We start from the raw sequence: 26,468 nt of genomic DNA on the forward strand, positions 1-26,468 counted from the left end.
ATCAAATGCTTGTTATCCCCACTGTATATGCATCAGCCTACTAATTATAAAACATTTAAATTTCAAAATTAAAATCACATTTACTAGCCTATAATTGTAACTTTGTAGGATACATTTCCTGGACTATTATCCCATGTTCTCTCGCCGCCTCCTGGTTTGAATGAGGTGCGCAATTCCAGTCATTATAATACAGTATAATATAATAAAGTACAGCAATACAGTCACACTCAAAAATGTTAGCCTACTGGAGCTTTTAATTTATTTACCCAAGAGAGCATAGCTACACCTATGGGCTTTTATGTTTTTCTGTCATGTGTCATATGCGGTAGCATATACAGTATATTATATATGCTGTATTGGATAATGGCACAATCATTTGGGTTTCAATGTTACGCTCATCTGGCTCAGGTGGCATCCGGTTTGAATTGTCATGCCGATAGAATACTCATACGCCTCAAGCACACTCCCAATAAAACCCATTACTCATACAGAGGGGTCCTGAACTCATTACTGATTCATGCTACTGACTCCTCGACTGAACTATTGATTCTCTTTTGCTGCTCTGTCATCTTTTTCACTGTTTCTTGTAAAAGTTTGGTGCAGGGGATTGTTTACTTTGGACTTTTCAAGAACTGGAATTCTGGGGAGCAGTTTGGTCTTGAGTAGAAGGCATTTCTGATTTTGTAAACTAAATTTGTATTGTCTAGCTCTATATCCAGACATATTTTTCTGCTTTAGAATGACACTTCCAGTTTTGGTGGGAAATACTGGGTTACCTTGGAGAAAAGTGATTTATTCTCAGGATGGAACATTTGCAAAATCACGGGAAAATATTCAACCCTAATCTGTTGATGATCTACAGGCTATTTACAGACTATAAATAGAATGTAAACTAACTATCCCTAACCCTAAAATGAACCCTTACCCTAAACCTAACTCTAACTCTAACCTTAACCCTTACCCTTATTCTAAACCTAACCGTAACAGCAGCAAGCAGTTGCTTATCAACATATAGTTTGTTGATAGTTTGACCATCTGTAAGAGCATCTTACCTATGGTCAAATATTCATCATCTTCTCCATCAGGATTACTGAGCAGGATTACTGGGTCTTTCATTCCAGCCCTGACACACCCAAGCCAGGATCCTGGATGACGGCTGGAAGAGGGTTGTGTGAAGGAGGCAGGACGTTCTTGGCGCCACACAGTACCCCGCTCACACAAGGTTTCCCTGTACAAGCCTCCAGGCTATAACAATCATATGCCTTGAGCACCATACGCCTCAAGCACACTCCCAATAAAACCCATTCCTCATACAGAGGGGTCCTGAACTCATTACTGATTTATGCTACCGAGTCCTTGGCTGAACTATTGATTCTCTTTTGCTGCTCTGTCGTCTTTTTTTACTGTTTCTTGGAAAAGTTTGTTGCAGGGGCTTGTTTACTTTGGACTTTTCAAGAACTGGAATTCTGGGGAGCAGCTTGGTCCATATGAACTTGAGTGGAAGGCATATCTGATTTTGTATACTAAATTTCTATCGTCTTTGTCTGCTGTCTATAACATTCTGTCTCTGAGACCTACAGAATATCATAATCACCATTTCCCATTCTAAATCAGGCAAAAGTTAACATTGTGCAATTCTACACATTTTGCCATGGGGCATAAAGAAATGTTGCCCTTTTAATGCATGTTTGCTGCAATTCTACACATTTTGCAATGGGGCCGGGAAGAAAATGTAGTTTTACAGCTAATTTCCTGAAAATCTTCTTATTTTGCCATAGAGTAGAGAGAAATGTTTGCAGTTTTTAACATGAAATCTGAGTGAGAGTGAGTGAGAGACCCCCTGTTTAATGGGGGACCCCCATGAAAAAGCCTACTACAAGTTTAAATAGCTAGCTACTAGACTAATTTACCAATCTACAAACATTTTACTGGCATGGGCTAATTGAGTGACTATCAGTGACTGACTTTACAAAAAGAAACTGCTGATGCACAAACAAATTGACCCAAGGACATGGGCCGCCAGTTGTCCATGTCTGGTCTAGGACTACAGTGAAAAGGTATGGCATGTTTAAAAACACAGCGGAGTCAAAATGAATTGCTGATTGAGGGGACCTGGCTTGTCTGTGTAACGAGTGGTATGTCACAGCTCCATTAATCACTAAAGCCTATGTAGTTTCCAGGGAGTTTATACATTGCCACTAAACTGTCAATGTGGCTGAACGCATTATGGACTTTAATAGCCTGTTAAAGTCAGCCCTCCCGGAGTTTCTGCTGTCAAACAGGCAGAATGCTGTTTCCAAGCTGATTGTCCCGCAAAGCATGCTGGTAGTCGACTGATCCGATTTAATCCTGTTCGGCAGCTCAGAGATTAGACTCTGCCTCGAGGTGTACCTGAGAGATGCTGAGGGTTTCATCAACAACGCTAACTGTTTACTTTGATCCTGTTCAACGAGAAGCCCATGTTTGGTCAAGTGTCATCCAGATGGGGAGCGGTTAACAGTGGAGGTAGAATATATAGCAAGGAGAGGGGAAGGGAGGTGTTTGCCCAACAGGGAATATTGAAATGTACTGTTAAAATATACTGTAGGTTATATCAGACTTTTTTGTAAACTAGACAGTCTAAGGATCAGTGATATCCTTTAAATAAATACAAACTATTTTCTCTATTAGTTTCTCTATTATTATCACACATTCTAGCTCTTAGCACGACTAGAAGCCACTACATCACCGGATTCCTGCCGTAAGCTCTGGTCCTTTGCCTCGGATCATCGCAGCTAGCTAGCTGCTACCGAGTGGCTATAGTGACTAATGCCATTGTCCCGAAGCTAGCACCAGTTAGCCTCGAGCCAGGCGTATCTCCTGGCGAGCAAACAAAATTACTCCAGCTACAATACCTCTTTTGCCAATTCGCCTGGAACCCGCCGATCCATCACGACTGGTCTGCCGACGTAATTCCGTCTGATGTGCCCTCTACCAGCCTTTGTTGGACGTCAGTGAAGACGCTTCTGCTAGCCCTGGCCTGTTAACTTTAAGAACGCCATGCCCCCGCTTTCTAGCGTCGTAACGACTACCTAACGGCTTCCCTGTTTCATCTTTTGCTGTTCACTGGACCATATGATCACCTGGCTACATTGCTGATGCCTGCTGGACTGTTCATTAATCACAGTACTCCATTTATGTTTATCTGTCGGCCCCAGCCTCGAACTCAGGCCCTGTGTGTAGTTAACTGACCCTCTCCACCCATTCATTGCCATTTTACCTGTTGTTGTCTTAGCTGATTAGCTGTTGTTGTCTTACCCATTGTTGTCTTAGCTAGCTCTACAAATCAACACCTGTGATGGCTTTATTACTCACTGTAGGTCTCTCTCTAATGTCAATATGCCTTGTATACTTTTGTTTAGGGTAGTTATCATTGTTTTATTTTACTGCGGAGCACCTAGCCCCACTCAACATGCCTCAGATATCTTTTTTGTCCCACCTCCCACACATGCAATGACCTCACCTAGCATAACTAGTGCCTCCAGAGATGTGACCTCTCTTATCGTCACTCAATGCCTGGGTTTACCTCCACTGTGCCCGCACCCCACTATACCCATCTGTACATTATGCCCTGAATCTATTCTACTACGCCCAGAAATCTGCTCCTTTAATTCTCTGCCCCCAACACTCTAGATGACCAGTTTTGATAGCCTTTAGCGGTACCCTCATCCTACTCCTCCTCTATTTCTCAGGTGATGTAGAGGTTAACCCAGGCTCTGTCTGTCACCAGGCGCTATACTTTGTTGACTTCTGTAACCGTAAAAGCCTTGGTTTCATGCATGTTAATATCAGAAGCCTCCTCCCGAAGTTTGTTTTAGTCACTGCTTTAGCACACTCAGTCAACCCTGATGTCCTAGCCGTCTCTGAATCTTGGCTTAGGAAGGCCACCAAAAATTCTGTGATTTCCATCCCGAACTACAACATTTTCCATCAAGATAGAACTGCCAAAGGCATTCCTCCACACCCCCCACAGAGACTTGCCCAAGCCTCCCCATTTTCTCCTTCACCCAAATCCAGATAGCAGATGTTCTGAAAGAGCTGCAAAACCTGGACCCGTACAAATCAGCTGGGCTAGACAATCTGGACCCACTCTTTCTAAAATTATCTTCTGCCATTGTTGCATCCCCTATTACTAGTCTGTTCAACCTCTCTTTTGTATCGTTCGAGATTCCTAAAGATTGGAAAGCTGCCGCGGTCATCCCCCTCTTCAAAGGGGTCACACTCTAGACCCAAACTGTTACAGACCTATATCCATCATGCCCTGCCTTTCCAAAGTCTTCAAAGGCCAAGTTAACAAATAGATCACTGACCATTTCGAATCCCACAGTACCTTCTCTGCTGTGCAATATGGTTTCCGAGCAGGTCACGGGTGCACCTCAGCCACGCTCAAGGTACTAAATAATATCATAACTGCCATTGATAAAAGACAGTACGGTGCAGCTGTCTTCATCGACCTGGCCGAGGCTTTCGACTCTGTCAATCACCGTATTCTTATCAGCAGACTCAACAGCCTTGGTTTCTCAAATTACTGCCCTGCCTGGTTCACCAACTACTTCTCAGATAGATTTCAGTGTGTCAAATTGGAGGGCCTGTTGTCCGGACCTCTGGCAGTCTCTGTGTTGGTACAACAGGGTTCAATTCTTGGGCCGACTCTTTTCTCTGTATATATCAATGATGTCGCTCTTGCTGCGGGTGATTCCTTGATCCATCTCTACGCAGACTACACCATTCTGTATACATCTGGCCATTCATTGGACACTGTGTTAACAAACCTCCAAATGAGCTTCAAGGCCATACAACACTTCTTCCGTGGCCTCAAACTGCTCGTAAACGCTAGTAAAACTAAATGCATGCTCTTCAACAGATTGCTGCTCGCACACGCCCGCCCGACTAGCATCACTACTCTGGACGGTTCTGATTTAGAATATGTGGACAACTACAAATACCTAGGTGTCTGGCTAGACTGTAAACTCTCCTTCAAGACTCATTTTAAACATCTCCAATCCAAGATTAAATCTAGAATCAGCATCCTATTTCACAACAAAGCCTCCTTCACTTACGCTGCCAAACATACCGTAGTAAAATTGACTATCCTAACAATCCTTGAATTCGGCGATGTAATTTACAAAATAGCCTCCAACACTCTACTCAGCAAACTAGATGCAGTCTATCACAGTTCCATCCATTTTGTCACCAAAGCCCCATATACCACCCACCACTGCGACCTGTATGCTCTCGTCAGCTGGCCCTCTGGCTATTCGTCGCCAGACCCACTGGCTCCAGGTCATCTATAAGTCTTTGCTAGGAAAAGCTCCGCCGTATATCAGCTCACTGGTCACCATAACAACACCCACCTGTAGCACACGCTCCAGCAGGTATACAGTCGGATGTTTACATACACCTTGGCCAAATACATTTCAACTCAGTTTTCACAATTCCTGTCATTTAATCCTAGTACAAATGAACTGTCTTTGGTCAGTTAGGATCACCACTTTATTTTAAGAATATGAAATGTCAGAATAATAGTAGAGAATTATTTATTACAGATTTGATTACTTTCATCACATTCCCAGTGGGTCAGAAGTTTACATAAACTCAATTAGTATTTGGTAGCATTGCTTTTAAATTGTTTAACTTGGGTCAAACCTTTCGGGTAGCCTTCCACAAGCTTCCCAAAATAAGTTGGGTGAATTTGGCCTATCCCTCCTGACAGAGATGGTGTAACTGAGTCAGGTATATAGGCCTCCTTGCTCGCACATACTTTTTAGTTCTGCCCACACATTTTCTATGGGATTGTTGTCAGGGATTTGTGATGGCCACTCCAATACCTTCACTTTGTTGTCCTTAAGCCATTTTGCCACAACTTTGGAGGTATGCTTGGGGTCATTGTCCCTTTGGAAGACCCATTTGCGACCAAGCTATAACTTGTCTTGAGATGTTGCTTCAATATATCCACATACTTTTCCTGCCTCATGAAGCCATCTATTTTGTGAAGTGCACCAGTCCCTCCTGCAGCAAAGCACCCCCAAAACATGATGCTGCCACCCCCTTGCTTCACAGTTGGGACGGTGTTCTTCGGCTTGCAAGCCTCACCCTTTTTCCTCCAAACATAACGATGGTCATTATGGCCAAACAGTTCTATTTCTGTTTCAGCAGACCAGAGGACATTTCTCCAAAAAGTAAAATTTTTGTCACCATGTGCAGCTGTAATCCGTAGTCTGTTTTTTTTTAATGGCAGTTTCGGAGCAGTGCCATCTTCCTTGCTGAGTGGCCTTTCAGGATATGTCGATATAGGACTCATTTTACTGTGGATATAATACTTTTGAACCTGTTTCCTGCAGCATCTTCACAAGGTCCTGTTGTTCTGGGATTGATTTGCACCAAAGTACATTCATCTTTAGGAGAGAGAACGCGTCTCCTTCCTGAGCGGTATGATGGCTTCATTGTCCCATGGTGTTTATACTTGCCTACTATTGTTTGGACAGATGAACATGGTACCTTCAGGCGTTTTTAAATTTCTCCCAAGGTTGAACCAGACTTGTGGAGGTCTACAATTTTTTTTTCTGAAGTCTTGGCTGATTTATTTTGGTTTTCCCATGATATCAAGCAAAGGGGAAATGAGTATGTAGGTAGATATGATATACATCCAGAGGTACACCTCCAAATGTCTCAAATTATGTCAATTAGCCTATCAGAAGCTTCTAAAGCCATTACATTATTTTCTGGAATTGTTCAAGCTGTTTAAAGCACAGTCAAATAGCGTATGTAACGTCTGACCCACTGGAATTGTGATACAGTGAATTTTAAGTGAAATAATCTGTCTGTAAACAATTGTTGTAAAAATGACTTGTGTCATGCACAAAGTAGATGTCCTAACCGACTTGCCAAAATTATAATTTGTTAACAAGGAATTTGTGGAGTGGTTGAAAAACGAGTTTTAATGACTCCAACCTAAGTGTATGTAAACTTCCGACTTCAACGATATCTCACTAGTCATCCCCGCCTTTCCTTCCAGTTCTCTGCTGCCAATGACTGGAACGAATTGCAAAAATCGCTGAAGTTGGAGACTTACATCTCCCTCACTAACTTTAAGCATCAGCTATCTGAGCAGCTTACTGATCGCTGTAGCTGTACACAGCCCATCTGTAAATAGCCCATCCAACTACCTACTTCATCCCCATATTGTTTTTGTTTACTTTTTTTGCTCTTTTGCACACCAGTATTCTTCTTGCACATCATCATCTGCACATTTATCTTTCCAGTGTTAATTCGCTAAAGTGTAATTACTTTGCTACTATTAGCCTATTTTTTGCCTTACCTCCTTACTCCATTTGCCCACACTGTATATATACTTTTCTATTGTGTTATTGACTGTACTTTTGCTTATCCCATGTGTAACTCTGTGTTGTTTTTTTGTTGCACTGCTTGCTTTATCTTGGCAGTTGTAAATGAGAACTTGTTCTCAACTGCCCTACCTGGGTTAAATAAAGGTGAAAAATACAATTTTAAATAAACAGAAATTACAAGCTATTAATCATAATATCTCGTAATTATACTTCAGTTACATCATACAGTTGTCAATACCAATAGTTTCATAACCTCACTCAAATTAGGTCCTATTTACTGTATGCTATGGATATTTTATCAATGCTTCCTAAGAGTTGTATTTTTTTTTTTACATTGATGCCAGGTGCAAAAAAGCACCCAGTAAACATTGGGGAAGTGAGTCAAGGGAATTCTAATCTCAGTATTCAGTCAATACATCAGAGGATTTCTAAGGCAACGACTTCAAGGCAACCTCTGAAGATACTTCAATGTTACGTGCCGGGAATGAATGGCAGTTCATATGAGTGACTTGCAAAGAGCCTACGCTTTGACAGACGTGCACACACACATGAAGCCCAACTTGAAGGGAATCAACTATCGGCGAGCCGTCAAGACTGTTGGATACATCTGTGTTCTTTTTAATGGAAATTAACAACTGGGACAATTACTATTCAGGGAGCACTTCTCGGCAAGGCACCTTCTGACAGTGTTACACATGATCCAAAACACACTCTGGTGAGTGACAGTTTGTGTAATAAAATGTTCTACAATCATATACCTCAGTTGAGGTTGTGTTGTTGACCCAGTCATTGGGCAATAGTGTGGTATTGGTTCATGTCTGAAGCAGATTGCATCAGGTAAAGCCCTCTCGATTGCTTTTCCTGGAGAGTGAGGATATAATTGTAATGACAATGAATATCAAATTATCTTGATTGACCCAACGGCAACATGGGAGCTGCGGTCCACTTTGAAAACCTACTATCAATAACAACCACAGCACTCCATTGCAATTAAATATAAACCATCCGGTCAGCAAGCATCTCTGAAATTCCCACAGGGATGTATCAAATGTGCTTTGTTTCCAATAAATAAGCAACATTTTTGTAACTTAAGAGCTGTTCCTACTTAAAACAACTGAAACGCTACAGCAAGGGACTATTCTGGACAAGAGGAAAATAAAATGAAAAGAACAAAGGAATCTGAAAATATTTGTTTGATAGGTTCCTGTCGGCAGTTCTGATTCACAGGTTTGCGGCCGATTCCTCCAGTCTCTCTGATATGTAAATGTTTGCCAATAACACTTTTTATTTTGGTAGTCGAGTCTGCTGAATTCTAAATGACCATATGGGAGGCTTTATGTTTACACAGTGTGTGTGTGGGGGGGGGGTATACAGAAGAAATGGAATGGAACAGCTGCCTATAATTAAAAGTGTTCACCGTTCTCCTCGCAGTTCCATAAATTGTCATAGGTAATCGGGCAGCGTGAGTGGCTGGGAGGGAGAGCTTAGCAATGATTAACATTTTCGTTAGATACTGTGTAGATGTTTGAGTAGAAGCCTGGTTGGCACGGGTTGGAGGAAAATCATCTTTCCATCAAAACTTCTACTCAAATTATCCATTTAAATGTCTCAAAATAAGAGGCGAGGGGGGGGAAATATAATAATTTTCCAGACAGAGAAGATGACAATCTCTTATACAGAGTGACTGTTCAAGTTTGCAAAGTGAAACTTTCCAAAAAAGCATATTTTGGGTCCAACAATTAACTGTGGATCACTCTTGGCAGACTTATCATGTGAAATGAAGATACCTACCGTACTTTCTCAGTGTTTTTTCAAAAAATGTAATGAGATATGAAGCATTTGTACAAGAATGCAGTAAGATGGACAGTTTCCATTACAAGCTCATGTAATTAAAACACTTTTACTAATAGAGAATGTATCATAATTCCTGTTGGCTATCAGCATATGACAGGTTATTTCATTTTAGAGAAAGTTTTCATTTAAAAAGCCTTCACTTGTAAGAAGTGTCTCGCCAGCAACATCTAAACCCTTAATAAAAAAGTATTCATGTCATTGGGGCAATATGCTACTCTTGTATCGCATTAGGAGCCTTGGGTTCTCTAACAACATGACATAATACTGTAGACAGCACTGTTTTCAAAGACTGCGGTATAATTAAAACGACTTGTCGGAGGGTTGAAAATGTCATTTCTTTTATGGGAAAAAAATTGGATAATTTCAAAGGGTATAAGCCAGTATTAACTGCGAGACCTTTTGTTTGCAAAGGAGTAGAGCATGTTTAATAATGATACATGGGACTTCTATAGCACTTTTCAATGACCCAAAGTCGCTTTACAATTGTAGAAACTAAGACAACACCAGACAAACAGCAGGAAACATAGAGAAGGCTTAAAGACGCCATCAACGTGGTGAACGTTAGTTTACAGTCGGTTTGTTGTTTTTATTAAACACGTTTATTAAGAAACGGATCTAAATCAAAGTTGACATTTTATAGCTATGGATTCATCTTCTTCTATGGTATAATGTCGTTTGCAACAATTGATGATGTGCATTCAGTCACCTACTGTGTGGGTGAATAATAAAGGATCCCAAAAAAGGAAATAATGTGGGTGAAAATAAATCAAATATCAAACAAACTATCAAAAAATAAATGAACTAAACAAAATCAACCTGCTTTTCTGTGAAAAACTCATTCTAATCAGGTCCCTACACCAGCTCAAAAGACTCCTGAAAGGGTGGTACATGTCCTATCAAAAATAGTCCTTGCAATGCTTCTGCCGGGAAGACTTGGAGCCCCAAAAAACTTCTCTGCTGCAGATATAATTGTATTTATTTATTTTATTTAACTAGGCAAGTCAGGTAAATAACAAATGATTATTTACAATGACAGCCTACCCCGGCCAAACCCTAACGACACTGGGCCAATTGTGTGCCACCCTATGGGACTCCCATGTGTAATTCTGCGTTGTTGTATGTGTCGCACTGCTTTGCTTTATCTTGGGCAGGTCGCAGTCGTAAATGAGAACTTTTTCTCAACTAGCTTACCTGGTTAAATAAAGGTGAAATAAAAAATGAATAAAAAAATCCCAATCACGGCTGGTTGTGTCACGATCATCGTAGTGAGGAGACCAAAGCGCAGCGTGATTAGAATGCATACTTTTTAATGAATGACGAAGAACATTTAACTATATAAAACAACAAACCGAACGTGAAGCGATATAATGCTCATTCTGCGCACTGGAGACACCGTGCGCATCTCTGCATAACACGGTGCCTGACCAGTTACACGCTCCCCACGGTAAGCAGGAGGAGTTGGCTTAGTTCTCCTACCTGTGCCCCCCACCCACATGTTTTTATTGGGGCTGTCTCTCGGGCTTCCGTGCTAGCCGTGTACCCTTATATCTTCGCCGTTCCTCCATTCTCCTGTATCCCCGTTCCAAAGAATCCCATGCAGGCTCTGGCACTCTCCCTGGATCGATCGACCAACTCTCAATCTCCTCCCAGGTTGTCCTTCTCCCGGGGTCCCTTTCTCCATCAAGCGCTGTTCCTCCCAATCACGCTGCTTGGTTTCTTCACCAACTCCACGTAGGAAATCTGCTGCACAGCCCTGATCCTTGACACCTCGACAGCTTTCACCATAACACGACACTCAAGGATGTCCGGAGTATGATCCATTTTTCTTCCATTGACAGATCCTTCAATACTATAATTCTCTCATCTGCAAACATTTGAAACGTAACCAAATTATCCTTTACAATTCCCACCCTAATGGTTTGGACACAAATGCTCTCGCCGCATACCTCACATGTAAAAGTTTCACATATTCAGGTAGAGTCTCCTCAAACAACAATAATATCAATAGGCTTTTCTCCTTTCTTCCATTTACCATCCGGGTCTGGCGACGTGCACTGACTACTCCTGGGATTTTCTGACATTCGGAAAGTATTCAGACCCCTTCCCTTTTTCCACATTTTGTTACGTTACAGAAACGTACAGAGAGATCCGTGATTAAAAACCTGCTCCAGAGCACTCAGGACGTCAGACTAGGGCGAAGGTTCTCCTTCCAACAGCACAACGACCCTAAGCACACAGCCAAGACAACGCAAGCGTTGCTTTGGGACAAGTTTCTGAATGTCCTTGAGTGGCCCAGCCAGAGCCCGGACTTGAACCCGATCGAACGTCTCGAGAGACCTGAAAATAGCTGTGCAACGCTCCCCATCCAACCTGACAGAGCTTGAGAGCGTCATACCCAAGGCTGGAATCGCTGCCAAAGTTGCTTCAAAAAAGTACTGAGTAAAGGGTCTGGATACTTATGTAAACGTTTTTTTATTTTAATAAATATGCAAACTTTTCTAAAAATGTGTTTTAGCTTTGTCATTATAGAGTATTGTGTGTAGATTGATAAGGAGAAAAAAAACAATTTAATCAATTTTAGAATAAGGCTGTAACGTAACAAAATGTGAAGACATTCAAGAAGTCTGAATACTTTGGAATGTACTGTATAACTCCTTTGGCTGGCGCTCTGCTCCGATAATCAGAACATGTTACTTCTGGCATGGACAATTTTTCCAGATCCAGTACACACTTTGTTTCTTTATCGAAACAATTAACCAAAACAAGGCCTCTTCGAGTCACTTTGATCGAATCCACCTTTACCATTGTTTTTTTCCCACAGTCCTCGATATTACAAATGGATTTCCCAAATGAATCTTCTTGTCCAAAAAACATAGTCCAATAAGAAATGCATTATTGTACCGGTCCTTCTCTTCTAGTACAGCTTTTGTTTGTTTTTTTCCATTCTTTGATTTCACTATTTTCCATTCATTGTCACACTTCACTTGTCGCACTTTCAGATTCAAGCCAAGTCGCCATTTCCTCTCCCTGCAGTGTTTCCTGTGACCAGGTCCAAAAGCTGTTAACTGTGTCATTTCTACCTACAGTTTCCGTGACGTGGATACTTTGTACCGCAAGTTTGTGTCCCAGTTTAGCTAATCACGAGAGACAGAATCACTAGATCATTTATTCTGTTATTGCCCCTATGTAGCTTGTTTCTGGTAACAGGTTCAGGAATGGTTAAAAATCACAACATTCACTTAAAATGTACCTTACAAATAGCAGCCTTGGGCGATTTGGAAAGCCATAGTCTGCCAATAAATTATATAACAATTCTCGTAGGAAAGGTTTTCATCTTTAGCTCATAATGTTTGTACAGTACAGTACCCATCAAAAGTTTGGACACACCTACTAATTGCACGATTTTTCTTTATTTGTACTATTTTCTACATTGTAGAATAACAGCGAAGACATCAAAACTATGAAATAACACATATGCAATCATGTAGTAACCAAAAAAGTGTTATACAAATCAAAATATATGTTATATTTGAGATTCTTCAAAGTAGCCACCCAGCTTTGCAAAATCTTGACATTCTCCCAACCACATTCATGAGGTAGTCACCTGGAATGCATTGCAATTAACAGGCGTGCCTTGTTAAAAGTACATTTGTGGAATGTCTTTCCTTATGAATGAATTTGAGACAATCATTTGTGTTGTGACAAGGTAGGGGTGGTTTGGTAAACCTATTTGGTAAAAGACCAAGTCCATATTATGGCAATAACAGCTCAAATAAGCAAGGAGAAATTACAATCCATCATTACTTTAAGACATGAAGGTCAGTCAAGGCTAGCCTGGCTCAAAATCTCCATCCCCCTGCCCGAGGCAGTCCCATCAGTCTCCCCCTCTTCCTTCCCAATCATATTCCATCACGACCACCTTCATTGTGGGCAACTCAATGGTGGGAGATGTTGGCCTGCCTACGGTCTGGAAACCCGTATCCAATACTCCCTCCTGCCCAAGGTTCTGGCCAACTACTTTAATATTAACAACTTCGTAACTCTTCATTTTTAACGACCTCCGTGTTATGCAATCTGAGGAAAGGAGGGAGAACTACAAAATTATTTTAGCTTGTACAGGGTATAGAATAATTATTTCTGGCCCCTTCCTGTTCTTTCAAAGGGGTGCAAAATGTTTCAGCCGCCTTGTTGCCCTAAAGAGGAAACTTGCCAACAACAGGAATGTCTCGTTTTGTGACAATTTTGATTTGATGTGGGAGCAACAAGCTTTTTAAGTGCTCGTTGCTCCCACATCAGGGGTTCTAGGACACGGAGAGCATACTATGTCCCATAATACGGTTAACATTTTACTGCAGTGGGCTAAATCAGGGCCAGACAGAGTGTTTTTGGGTTGTCTTAAACAAATCCACTTTGAAACAAAAGTATAGGATGATTTTGCTTTCGAGTGATAGACGTCATTTCCGGTCAAAACTTGCAGACTTGTTTACGAGTTGCTGTGAGTTTTGTAGCTATTTGTAGCTATTTTGCTACCTGACAACTTTACGGTTTTTACTTTTTAATTACTGTTTATATTTTTGTTTTTTTCCCTCAACCTTTTCACTCCGGACGCTTTATCTGTACACGGTTCGTCAGGACCTCCAACAGCCGAAGCTAAGTAGTAACATTAACATGATGCCTTATCGTCTTACGGCGAGGATAGCTGTGCTACAAGCCCAGCTTCAGACGCAATCGTTAGGCAAGGGTAATTTCAGTGTAGGAAAGGATGAAACAGAGTCTGTGCCACCAGTAAGTACAGATAGTAGTATAAATCCCCTGGCACAGTCCCCGCAGCTGGACAACTTTCTCACGGTTTCTGGAAGGAAATGCTGTAGGAATGCTCAACTGGAGTCGCTCCTTTAGCCGACAGAAACTTTCAACCGGTTTTCCCCACTAAGCAGCGAGTCGGAGTCAGAGGCCGAGTCTTCTCTGGTCTCTACTCCTCCCGTTACGGGGTCTGAGACGCCGAAGCTTCCCACCATTAGCTCTGACAAATTGAAAACTCTAGTCATTGGCGACTCCATTACCCGCAGTATTAGACTTAAAACGAATCATCCAGCGATCATACACTGTTTACCATGGGGCAGGGCTACCGACTTTAAGGCTAATCTGAAGATGGTGCTGGCTAAAGCTAAAACTGGCGAGTGTAGAGAGTATAGAGATATTGTTATCCACGTCGGCACCAACGATGTTAGGATGAAATAGTCAGAGATCACCAAGTGCAACATAGCTTCTGCGTGTAAATCAGCTAGAAAGATGTGTCGGCATCGAGTAATTGTCTCTGGCCCCCTCCCAGTTAGGGGGAGTGATGAGCTCTACAGCAGAGTCTCACAACTCAATCGCTGGTTAAAAACTGTTTTCTGCCCCTCCCAAAAGATAGAATTTGTAGATAATTGGCCCTCTTTCTGGGACTCACCCACAAACAGGACCAAGCCTGACCTGCTGAGGAGTGATGGACTCCATACTAGCTGGAGGGGTGCTCTCATCTTATCTACCAACATAGACAGGGTTCTAACTCCTCTAGCTCCACAATGAAATAGGGTGCAGGCCAGGCAGCAGGCTGTTAGCCAGCCTGCCAGCATAGTGGAGTCTGCCACTAGCACAGTCAGTGTAGTTAGCTCAGCTATCACCATTGAGACCGTGTCTGTGTCTTGACCTAGTTTGGGCAAAACTAAACATGGCAGTGTTCACCTTAGCAATCTCACTAGGATAAAGAACACCTCCATTCCTGTCATTATTGAAAGAGATCACGATACCTCACATCTCAAAATAGGGCTACTTAATGTTAGATCTCTTACTTCAAAGGGAATTATAGTCAATGAACTAATCACTGATCATAATCTTGATGTGATTGGCCTGACTGAAACATGGCTTAAGCTTGGTGAAATTACTGTGTTAAATGAGGCCTCACCTCCTGGCTACACTAGTGACCATATCCCCCGTGCATCCCGCAAAGGCGGAGGTGTTGCTAACATTTACGATAGCACATTTCAATTTACAAAAAAAAAAATTGTCTTTCGTCTTTTGAGCTTCTAGTCATGAAATCTATGCAGCCTACTCAATCACTTTTTATAGCTACTGTTTACAGGCCTCCTGGGCCATATATAGCGTTCCTCATTGAGTTCCCTGAATTCCTATCGGACCTTGTAGTCATAGCTGTCACGACTTCTGCCGGGGTTGGCTCTGCTGCCCGTTCAGGCTGTGCTCGGCGGTCGTCGTCACCGTCCTATTAGCCACTACCGATCCCTTTTCGGTTATCTGTTGGTTTTGTCTGATTGTTTTCACCTGTGTGTTAGTTAATTAGTATCTGTATATAATGTAGGTTGTCCCGCCCTTGTTTTGTGCGGGATTGTTTGTTTTTGTCATTTCGTTTCGGCTGTCGGTGTTTTTGTGTTTTATTTCTCCGGTTTGTCTGGTATTCCTGTTTTGGATATTTTCACCCTGTTTGTATTTTGGGTTATCCGTGTTTATTTTTGTTCACCGGAGAATAAACCTCTATTCACTATTTGCTCTCTGCGCCTGATTCCACCCACCTTGACTAGTCGTGACAATAGCAGATAATATTCTAATCTTTGGTGACTTTAATATTTACATGGAAAAGTCCACAGACCCACTCCAAAAGGCTTTCGAAGCCATCATCGACTCAGTGGGTTTTGTCCAACATGTCTCTGGACCCACTCACTGTCACAGTCATACTCTGGACCTAGTTTTGTCCCATGGAATAAATGTTGTGGATCTTAATGTTTTTCCTCATAATCCTGGACTATCGGACCACCATTTTATTACGTTTGCAATTGCAACAAATAATCTGCTCAGACCCCAACCAAGGAACATCAAAATATATCTCTTGACACAATGATGAAAATAATCATGGCCTCTAAACCTTCAACCTGCATACTGGACCCTATTCCAACTAAACTACTGAAAGAGCTGCTTCCTGTGCTTGGCCCTCCTATGTTGAACATAATAAACGGCTCTCTATCCACCGGATGTGTACCAAACTCACTAAAAGTGGCAGGAATAAAGCCTCTCTTGAAAAAGCCAAATCTTGACCCAGAAAATATAAAAAACTAATCGGCCTATATCGAATCTTCCATTCCTTTCAAAATTTTTAGAAAAGGCTGTTGCGCAGCAACTCACTGCCTTCCTGATGACAAACAATGTATACGAAATGCTTCAGTCTGGTTTTAGACCCCATCATAGTACTGAGACTGCACTTGTGAAGGTGGTAAATGACATTTTAATGGTATCGGACCGAGGCTCTGCATCTGTCCTCGTGCTCCTAGACCTTAGTGCTGCTTTTGATACTATCGATCACCACATTCTTTTGGAGAGATTGGAAACCCAAATTGGTCTACACGGACAAGCTCTGGCCTGGTTTAGATCTTATCTGTCGGAAAGATATCAGTTTGTCTCTGTGAATGGTTTGTCCTTTGACAAATCAACTGTACATTTCGGTGTTCCTCAAGGTTCCGTTTTAGGACCACTATTGTTTTCACTAAATATCTTACCTCTTGGGGATGTTATTCGAAAACATAATGTTAACTTTCACTGCTATGCGGATGACACACAGCTGTACATTTCAATGAAACATGGTGAAGCCCCAAAATTGCCCTTGCTAGAAGCATGTGTTTCAGACATAAGGAAGTGGATGGCTGCAAACTTTCTACTTTTAAATTCGGACAAAACAGAGATGCTTGTTCTAGGTCCCAAGAAACAAAGAGATCTTCTGTTGAATCTGACAATTAATCTTAATGGTTGTACAGTCGTCTCAAATAAAACTGTGAAGGACCTCAGCGTTACTCTGGACCCTGATCTCTCTTTTGAAGAACATATCAAGACCATTTCAAGGACAGCTTTTTCCATCTACATAACATTGCAAAAATCTGAAACTTTCTGTCCAAAAATGACGCAGAAAAATTCATCCATGCTTTTGTCACTTCTAGGTTCGACTACTGCAATGCTCTACTTTCCGGCTACCCGGATAAAGCACTAAATAGACTTTGATCATATTACTCCAGTGCTAGCCTCCCTACACTGGTTTCCTGTCAAAGCAAGGGCTGATTTCAAGGTTTTACTGCTAACCTACAAAGCATTACATGGGCTTGCTCCTACCTATCTCTCTGATATGGTCCTGCCATACATACCTACACGTACGCTACGGTCACAAGACGCAGGCCTCCTAATTGTCCCTAGAATTTCTAAGCAAACAGCTGGAGGCAGGGCTTTCTCCTACAGAGCTCAATTTTTATGGAACGGTCTGCCTACCCATGTCAGAGACGCAAACTCGGTCGCAACCTTTAAGTCTTTACTGAAGACTCATCTCTTCAGTGGGTAATATGATTGAGTGTAGTCTGGCCCAGGAGTGGGAGGGTGAACGGAAAGGCTCTGGAGCAACGAACCGCCCTTGCTGTCTCTGCCTGGCCGGTTCCCCTCTTTCCACTGGGATTCTCTGCCTCTAACCCTATTACAGGGGCTGAGTTACTGGCTTACTGGGGCTCTCTCATGCCGTCCCTGGAAGGGGTGCGTCACCTGAGGGGGTTGATTCACTGATGTGGTCCTCCTGTCTGGGTTGGCGCCCCCCCTTGGGTTGTGCCATGGCGGAGATCTTTGTGGGCCATACTCAGCCTCGTCTCAGGATGGTAAGTTGGTGGTTGAAGATATCCCTCTAGTGGTGTGGGGGCTGTGCTTTGGCAAAATGGGTGGGGTTTATCCTTCCTGTTTGGCCCTGTCCGGGGGTGTCCTCGGATGGGGCCACAGTGTCTCCTGACCTCTCCTGTCTCAGCCTCCAGTATTTATGCTGCAGTAGTTTATGTGTCGGGGGGCTAGGGTCAGTTTGTTATATCTGGAGTACTTCTCCTGTCCTATTCGGTGTCCTGTGTGAATCTAAGTGTGCGTTCTCTAATTCTCCCCTTCTCTCTTTCTTTCTCTCTCTCGGAGGACCTGAGCACTAGGACCATGCCCCAAGACTGCCTGACATGATGACTCCTTGCTGTCCCCAGTCCACCTGGCCGTGCTGCTGCTCCAGTTTCAACTGTTCTGCCTTGTTATTATTCGACCATGCTGGTCATTTTTGAACATTTGAACATCTTGGCCATGTTCTGTTATGATCTCCACCCGGCACAGCCAGAAGAGGACTGGCCACCCCACATAGCCTGGTTCCTCTCTAGGTTTCTTCCTAGGTTTTGGCCTTTCTAGGGAGTTTTTCCTAGCCACCGTGCTTCTACATCTGCATTGCTTGCTGTTTGGGGTTTTAGGCTGGGTTTCTGTACAGCACTTTGAGATATCAGCTGATGTACGTAGGGCTATATAAATAAATTTGATTTGATTTGATTTATAGACCTACTGTAAGTAACCTAGTTTATTTTCCTTCTAACTCCCCTCAATAACTCTGTAATACCTTGTCATCCTCTCTAAATAATAAGTTGTTCATATGCAATGATTTTATTATTTACAATGGCATTGATATTTGCATGCTAACTAAGACTTGGCTTAAACCTGATGGTTTTTAGTTCTCTACAGGAAACAGCCCATCTTGTACATTTTAGTGTAGAATTCTCTGCTTTCTTTGGTTACGCCAAAATATGGCAGGGTTATTATTCTTCGAGATCTGTGGGTTGCCCAAGCTATGCACCAGCAGGGGAGTTTCTTAACCTGTTAGAATCCTTTAACTTATTGCTACATGCCACAGGGCCTACACACAACAAAGGCCATACTCTTGATCTTGTACTGTTCTATGGTCTGAATAGTAATAACTTGGAAACTATTGATGTGTGTCTCTGATCATCTTCATTGTTTTTAAAATGCTTTTTCCTCCTCCAAAAAAATGCTTCTGTCACCACTCGCATCATTAGCTCCACAACCGCTAGTAGACTTACACATGCTTTTCTATCCGGCACCACTGACCCTGTTAGTTGCCTTCACAATAAAGATTTGGTGAATAGTTTCAACTATATATGTCAGGCTACTTTAGACTCAGTGGCACCAGTTAAAACCAATAATAATGTGTCTGTCAGTGTCTCAACCTGGTTAAATTACCACACTTGTGCTTTAAAAATGTAACTTAGAAAGGCTAAATGTAAACGGAAGCCCTGCAAACATTTTGATTTGAACCTTTATTTAACTAGGCAAGTCAGTTAATTAAGAAGAAATTCTTATTTACAATGACAGCCCAAAGGGGAACAGTGGGTTAACTGCCTTGTTCAGTGGCAGAATGACACATTTTTACCTTGTCAGCTCAGGGATTCGATCCAGCAACCTTTCAGTTACTGGCGCAAAGCTCTAACGACCAGGCTTTTATGAGATAATGAAGGATCTGATGAGAAATTTCAATGTTACTGTTAAGAATGCAAAAGTAAATCAGTTCTCTACCCTGATCTCTGAGGATTCCCACAACTCAAAAATTCAGTTTGAGACAATTGAGCATGTTGTTAGTGCCCCACGCTTAACAGTGACAGGCTCGCATCCCCTGATCTCTGCTAACTGTTTTTACAATTATTTACAGAAAATATAGAAATGATTCGATCCCAGAATGACAGTAGCTGGCACCAAACTAGCTTTTCTGGTCAGGAGGGACTTGAGGCAACTACTCTGAGACCGTCTACTACTTCCTTTTGCTCCTTTCAGGAGCATTTTAGCCCCTGCTTGATACCCCTTGGACGTGGTCCCTACTAGACTACTGAAAGATGTTATGCCTACTGTTGACCCAAAATTTCTATCTATTGTAAATATTTCCCTGAACAGCCTACTTTAAAACTGGTCTGGTCCAATCAGACCTTAAAAAACCCAACCTCGCTTTATTGAAAGTGAGTAATGACCTTGTGTTGGCTGTCAATGCCTTTGAATGCTCGATTCTAGTTTTTTGGGGATCTCAGTTTGACACTATTGATCATATTATCCTTGTTGACTGGCTGGAGAGGTGGGTGGGAATCTCTGGCTGGTTCAGGTCATATTTATGTGGCAGACGTTTCTCAGTGAGCATGAGTGGTTCAGTATCGTCCCCAGCACCTATTCACTATGGTGTCCCTCGGGGGTCAATTCTGGGCCCGATCATATTTTTCCTGTGTATGCTACCCCTTGGTGACATCATCCGCAATCATAACACACAGTTTCACTGCTATGCAGTCGCCTAAGAAGTGGATGTCGATAAAGGCAGTCCCCCGCACCTCTCTGGCTGGGTTAAATGTGGAAGACACATTTCAGTTGAAGGCAGTCAGTTGTACAACTGACTAGGTATCTCCCTTTCTATTTACCAATCAGACCCAGTGACCAATCTAGTGTAGCTGCCCTTCACTAGTGTCTTGCTGACATCAGATATTAGATGTCTGACAATTTTCTCCAGCTTAATAATGAAAAGATCATAGGTTGTTGTATTTTTTTCCCCTCACCTTGCAAGAATTCCGATTGTAGATAAGCGTGGTCATTTGTTAACAAATGTAAAGCCTACAGCCAGAATCCTTGATGTCTTCTTTGACCCTGACCTAAACCTCGAGTTGCAAGTGAAAAAGGTTGTCCAGGTCTTGCTTTTATCATCTAAGAAATAAAGTTGAAGTCAAGTCTTTTATCTCAGTCCATGATCTGAAGAAATGTATAGCTGCTTTTATTTCCTCACACCTAGATCACTGTAACTCTTTGTATACCTATCTCAGCCAGAAATCACTCCATCGTTTACAGTTAGTTCAAAATGCTTGGCTTTTCACAGGCACCAGGAAATGTAACCATGTAACCACTTTTTCAGCTTCTCTGCACTGGCTACCAGTCACTTTTAGAATAAACAAAACATTTGTATTCATCACGTTTAAGGCTAGGCTTGGATAAGCCCCATCCTATATCTTAGACATTTTACATCCCTAAGAGCCAGGATGCAGCATAAGATCCTCTGGCAGGGCACTGTTGACTATTCCAGGACTAAAATGGAAGGAGACTGGCCATTTGCTACTAGACTTTGGAATAGTCTGCCAGAGGATATCAGGCATGCAGATTCAGTGCACCTTTTTACATGCCTCCTGAAGATACACTTACAGTAAAAATACGATTTGAATGCATGATTTGAATTAGGTATCTTTAAAACAAAATGGTATTCCTCCTTCCACTTGTTTTTGTTATTACTTTAATTTAATTATTTTATGATGTGAAGCAGTTTGTTATTTGTATGGAAAAGCACAATACAAATAAAGTTCTTATAAAGAAGGGAAAAGATTGTGATGTGTCAGTGTATGAGTGAGCGAGCAGGTTTTGTGTGTGTGTGTGGGAGAGAGTCAGGGGAGCTTAGGGGTTGGCCAAGGTGAAGAGGTGGGGCTTTAGGAAGGACTGAAAGATGGTGATGGACTCAGATTCACGGATGGCTGGAAGGAGGGAGTTCCAGAGCCTTGGAGTAACCCTGGAGAAGGCCCTGTCGCTGAAGGTGTTGAAGGGCTTTGTAGGTCAGAAGGAGGATCAGAAGGTAGGCCATCATTCTAAATAACAATTTGTTATTAACTGACTTGCCTCGTTAAATAATGGTTAGATAAATACAAAAATATATATAAAAAGGAGACAGTGGCGTTCACAGAGACAAGGAGTTCACAGAGGGCGGGGGTGATGTGATGCCAGGACTTAGTGTGGGTGAGAAGTCACTAGGAGCTTATGGAGGGAGCTTGCGTTGATGCCGGAAAGTAGTGAGTTGCAGTAGTCCAGACGAGAGGTGACGAATGCATGGATGAGGACTTCAGCAGGAGGATGGGAGAAGGAGGACCTGACTTTGACAGTATTGCAGAGGTGGAATAATTACGATGTTTAACAGTTTGTCGGATGTGGTGGTCAAAGGATAGGGTAGAGTCCAGAATGGGGGCAAAGTTGCGTGTGTATGGGGAAGAGGAGACGATGGTGTCAATCAATGGTGAGGGTGATGTAGCCAATTTTGCTAAGTGTGGTTTTGGGGCCTATGAGATGCCCTCTACACACATACCCTCCACTCTGGTGATGTCAAAGGCGGCCTCAGGTCAAGCAAGTCTACCATGAGAACAGGAGACTCCTGAGCTCTGAAAAGGCTTGAGCAAATCCACCAAACACCCTTGTCTAGCTCAGTATCTGTGTCACTTCGGTACTCACAAGCGATGATGTTGCCATATCGGTTCTTGTTGCGGTTCTCATCCTTCTTGGCAGTCTCCCATGGGGCCGCCTGTCCTTCCGTCAGACCCTGAAATCACATCATACACTATCAAACATTGCTGCAGGCCAGAGTGTTTACACAAACACACACACACACACACACAGTGAAAATAACAACCTTGCTGTCAAAATAACAACTTACTTGAGAACATACAGTATAAAACCGCTAACATTGGAGGAACCAGTATGCAAAAGGGTTGTAAAAATGTAAAACAATGATTACTGACATAACTTTGTTATGATACAGTGAAATGTAGCATAACAAGATGAACGTTTTACGTGTTAAAAAAACAGAAAGTCAATACTACTTGAAAGGTACCATTCCTCCAGCCACAAACTCTCTCTGTTTGAAATGTTTTGATTTGTTGACTCAAAGAACTTGTTGATGAAAAGAGTCTTGCTCATCATGTATTGTTCACTTTTCACTAATGGACCATGTTAGGACTCGCCTGCTAACCATATACTGTATATTGAATACCTCATTAATAGGCATATCAATATATCATAGGAGCCTGGTGGGAGGAGCTGTAGGATGACAGGCTCATTGTAATGGCTGGAATGGAATACAGTGCATTCAGAAAGTACTCAGACCACTTGACTTTTTCCACATTTTGTTACGTTACAGTATTATTCAAAATTGATTAAATATTTTTGTGCCTCATCAATCCACACACAATAACCCATAATGACAAAGCCAAAATAGGTTTTTAGAATTTTTAGCAAATGTATTAAAAAAAACAAAAAAAAACAGATACCTTATTTACATAGGTATTTAGACCCTTTGCTATGAGACTTGAAATTGAGGTCAGGTGCATCCTGTTTCCATTGATCATCCATTAAGATGTTTCTACAACTTGATTGGAGTCCACCTGTGGTAAATTACATTCATTGGACATGATTTGGAAAGGCACACAACTGTCTATATAATGTCACACACAATTTTATAGGGGCCTAATGAAGTCCTCTGCAATGTGACAAAAATGTAGTTGTTTTGTCCTTCTTTGGATACACTCAAATGTACAGAGAACCTAACGAAGTGCAATGCAACTACAATGGAGTTGTTTGTCCTTCGCTGGATCATCTCAACTGTACAGAAAATGTAAAGTGGCACGCATGATGGCTGAAATTGGCTAAGAAGAGAGTGTTTGTGTGGTTAACAGGCTGCTCAAGGGAGGCCATATGGACTGTGTGCTATTTTTGCATTCCTGTATAAAAAAACATAGGGGCAAATATGTCACCGCCGCCTAATTAATGCAGAATTGTCCTTTAGCATGCATTAAAGGATATCTATGCTAAACTGCCGATACAACAAGCTTTCTCTTGCAGACAACAACATACCATTTGACCCATTTACCAGACGTTGATTCCTCATTTCCCAGTCCACTGAAAAATTGATTTACTGTCTTGCCCCCAAACAGGGAGTTTATTTTTAAGGTCAAAGGTGAATGCTTTCTGAGGGAAGTCTGTAATCCACTCCCTCCGATTACTTCCTGTTAGAGCTGTAATATCCTGTTGCCCAACTCTGTCGTGATTGGCCGTAGCATAAATGGCTCTCTCTCTGCCCTCTGTAACAACACTGGCAGCCGTGAGAGTAAAGACCCTGAGAATTCTACTCCATCATGGTACATCTGTCTTCTTCCTGAGCGTGAAATAGAGCTACTCGCCAACACTGGCTCAGGTCCACACCACTCAGAGATTGCACTAACAGATATACTTTACAGCAAGACACACTGAGGATGATTGATGGGTATATTCTCAGAGCTTTCTGTTTCTCTATATAAATTGTAGACCCCCTTAGTGGTTAGTGGATTCGGCTATTTCAGCCACACCCGTTGCTGACAGGTGTATAGAATTGAGCACACAGCCATGCAATCTTCATAGACAAACATTGGCAGAAGAATGAACGTGGTATGGTTTGGGGAACACCCTTTCCTGTTTCAGCATTACAATGCCACGTGCACAAAGCGAGGTCCATACAGAAATAGTTTGTCGAGACCGGTGTGGAAGAACTTGACTGGCCTGCACAGAGCCCTGACCTCAACCCCATCAAACACCTTTTGGGATGAATTGGAACGTCGACTCCGAGTCAGACCAACATCAGTGCCCGACCTCACTAATGCTTTTGTAGCTGAATGGAAGCAAGTCCTCGCAGCAATGTTCCAACATGTAGTGGAAAGTCTTCCCAGAAGAGTGGATGCTGTTGTAGCAGAAATATTTGCAGAAAAGGGGGGACCAACTCCATATTAATGACAACGATTTTGGAATGAGATATTTGTCAAGCAGGTGTCCACAATATTTTACCATTTAGTGTACTTCTGGACGTTTCTCATCTAATCAAGCAACTAGAAAGAGCTTTGCACTGAAATAGACCTAATGCATTCCCTTCAACCTGACAGCATAATTGCTGTGCATAAATAAAATAGATGGATTTGTGGCATTTTGAATGCATACTCAACCTGGACTTCACCATGACAGATGGTTGAAATTGAATGCTTGTTATTAATACAGGAACTCTATGGTTTTACAATGGCAAGCCTACATTAGTAATCAAAGTGTGCATCCCAAATGGCACTATATTCTGAACATTGAGCACTACTTTTGACCAGAGCCTTATGGACTCTAGTCAAAAGTAATGTACTATGACTGGGCAGTCAGACTAACTTTCCATTTAATTAATCAGATAGGTTCCTGTGCTTGGACTCACCATGGAATAAAGCAGTTAGTTTGTGTGTTGGCAGGCTGACGGCAAGCCCCCCCTGAAAGAAACAGCCAGGACACAGCCGGAACAAAGCAAAGCCAAATTTACAGGGGCATCTATTATGCTGTAAAATCAGCCTCTAAAGTCCATTGCGTGTGAGATGGTGCTGTCGAGCAAGATGAAACATTTAGCAAGCAAACGCTGATTCGAGAGCACAGAGGATGGGTCCAGCGAGCAGAAGATGAGTGCCGCGAGCGCACAGACCAATCGAGAGAGCAGAATATGATCGAGGGCAGCAGGACGCGCAAATTAAACTTGAGATGCAAGTGTGACTTTGAGCGAGCAGAACATCATTGTTGCACCAAAATATTAATTAGAGAGCAGAGATTTTTGTTTTGTTTTGCAGATTTACTTACTACAAGACTCAGAAGTTACTCTCACAAATAAACTGCATTCCCACATGGATTTCTCCTTTTGCACCCAAAAATCTTGCTCTCCGAATGGCAATATTTTACATCTGTATAATCATCACTACTTAACACAGCCACAGAGTAATTATTATTATGGCTAAACCCCACCTATTTCAACATTTATCTTCTGAAAATATTTTAAACCTAACCCTAACTTTAACCACTCTGATTATATTATGCCTAAGGGACTGAAATAAGGGTTACATCGGACCTCTCTGAAGTGAAAATGGATGGCCCTTCCTTCAGAAAAATATATTTTACCTAAGCCCTCCCTGAATGATTGAAAAAAACCAAGTGACCCTCCCCTACAGTATACCCAAAATAATAGTTAAAACAAAGTGCATAGTAGAGAACATGACTACCGTTTACCCTCACTTCTTGGACAGACCAGAGCCTTAGACATGCAGTTTTTTAAACTGTTCTTCGTCCTGTCAACATTGAAGGGCGACACAGGAACTGTGATGCACAGGGATGCGGGCCAGAAGTGGGTTTGCAGAACACCATGGACAAGAGTAGGGGTGGAAAGTTCTCCATTATAAACTTAGCAAAAAAAGAAACGTCCTCTCACTGTCAACTGCGTTTATTTTCAGCAAACTTAACATGTGTAAATATTTGTATGAACATAACAATATTCAACAACTGAGATACAAACTGAACAAGTTCCACATACATCTGACAAACAGAAATTTAATAATGTGTCCCTGAACAAAGGGGGGGCCAAAATCAAAAGTAACAGTCAGTATCTGGTGTGGCCACCAGCTGCATTAAGTACTGCAGTGCATCTCCTCCTCGTGGACTGCACCAGCTTTGCCAGTTTTTGCTATGAGATGTTACCCCACTCTTCCAACAAGGCACCTGCAAGTTCCCGGACAGTTC

The 26,468-nt window shown here is 42.1% G+C and overlaps 1 protein-coding gene across 1 annotated transcript in view; it reads right to left on the reverse strand.

Moving 5' to 3' along the window:
- Positions 1–26,468, reverse strand: part of LOC118370053 (receptor-type tyrosine-protein phosphatase T) — a 488,900-nt gene that overhangs the window by 47,237 nt on the left and 415,195 nt on the right. The window contains exon 21 of the mRNA XM_052498885.1: positions 22,365–22,452. Coding sequence (XP_052354845.1) covers positions 22,365–22,452 — 88 coding nt within the window. The remainder of the gene's footprint in view (positions 1–22,364; positions 22,453–26,468) is intronic.

This window comes from Oncorhynchus keta, chromosome 37 (assembly GCF_023373465.1).
Source record: "Oncorhynchus keta strain PuntledgeMale-10-30-2019 chromosome 37, Oket_V2, whole genome shotgun sequence".
NCBI lineage: Eukaryota > Metazoa > Chordata > Actinopteri > Salmoniformes > Salmonidae > Oncorhynchus > Oncorhynchus keta.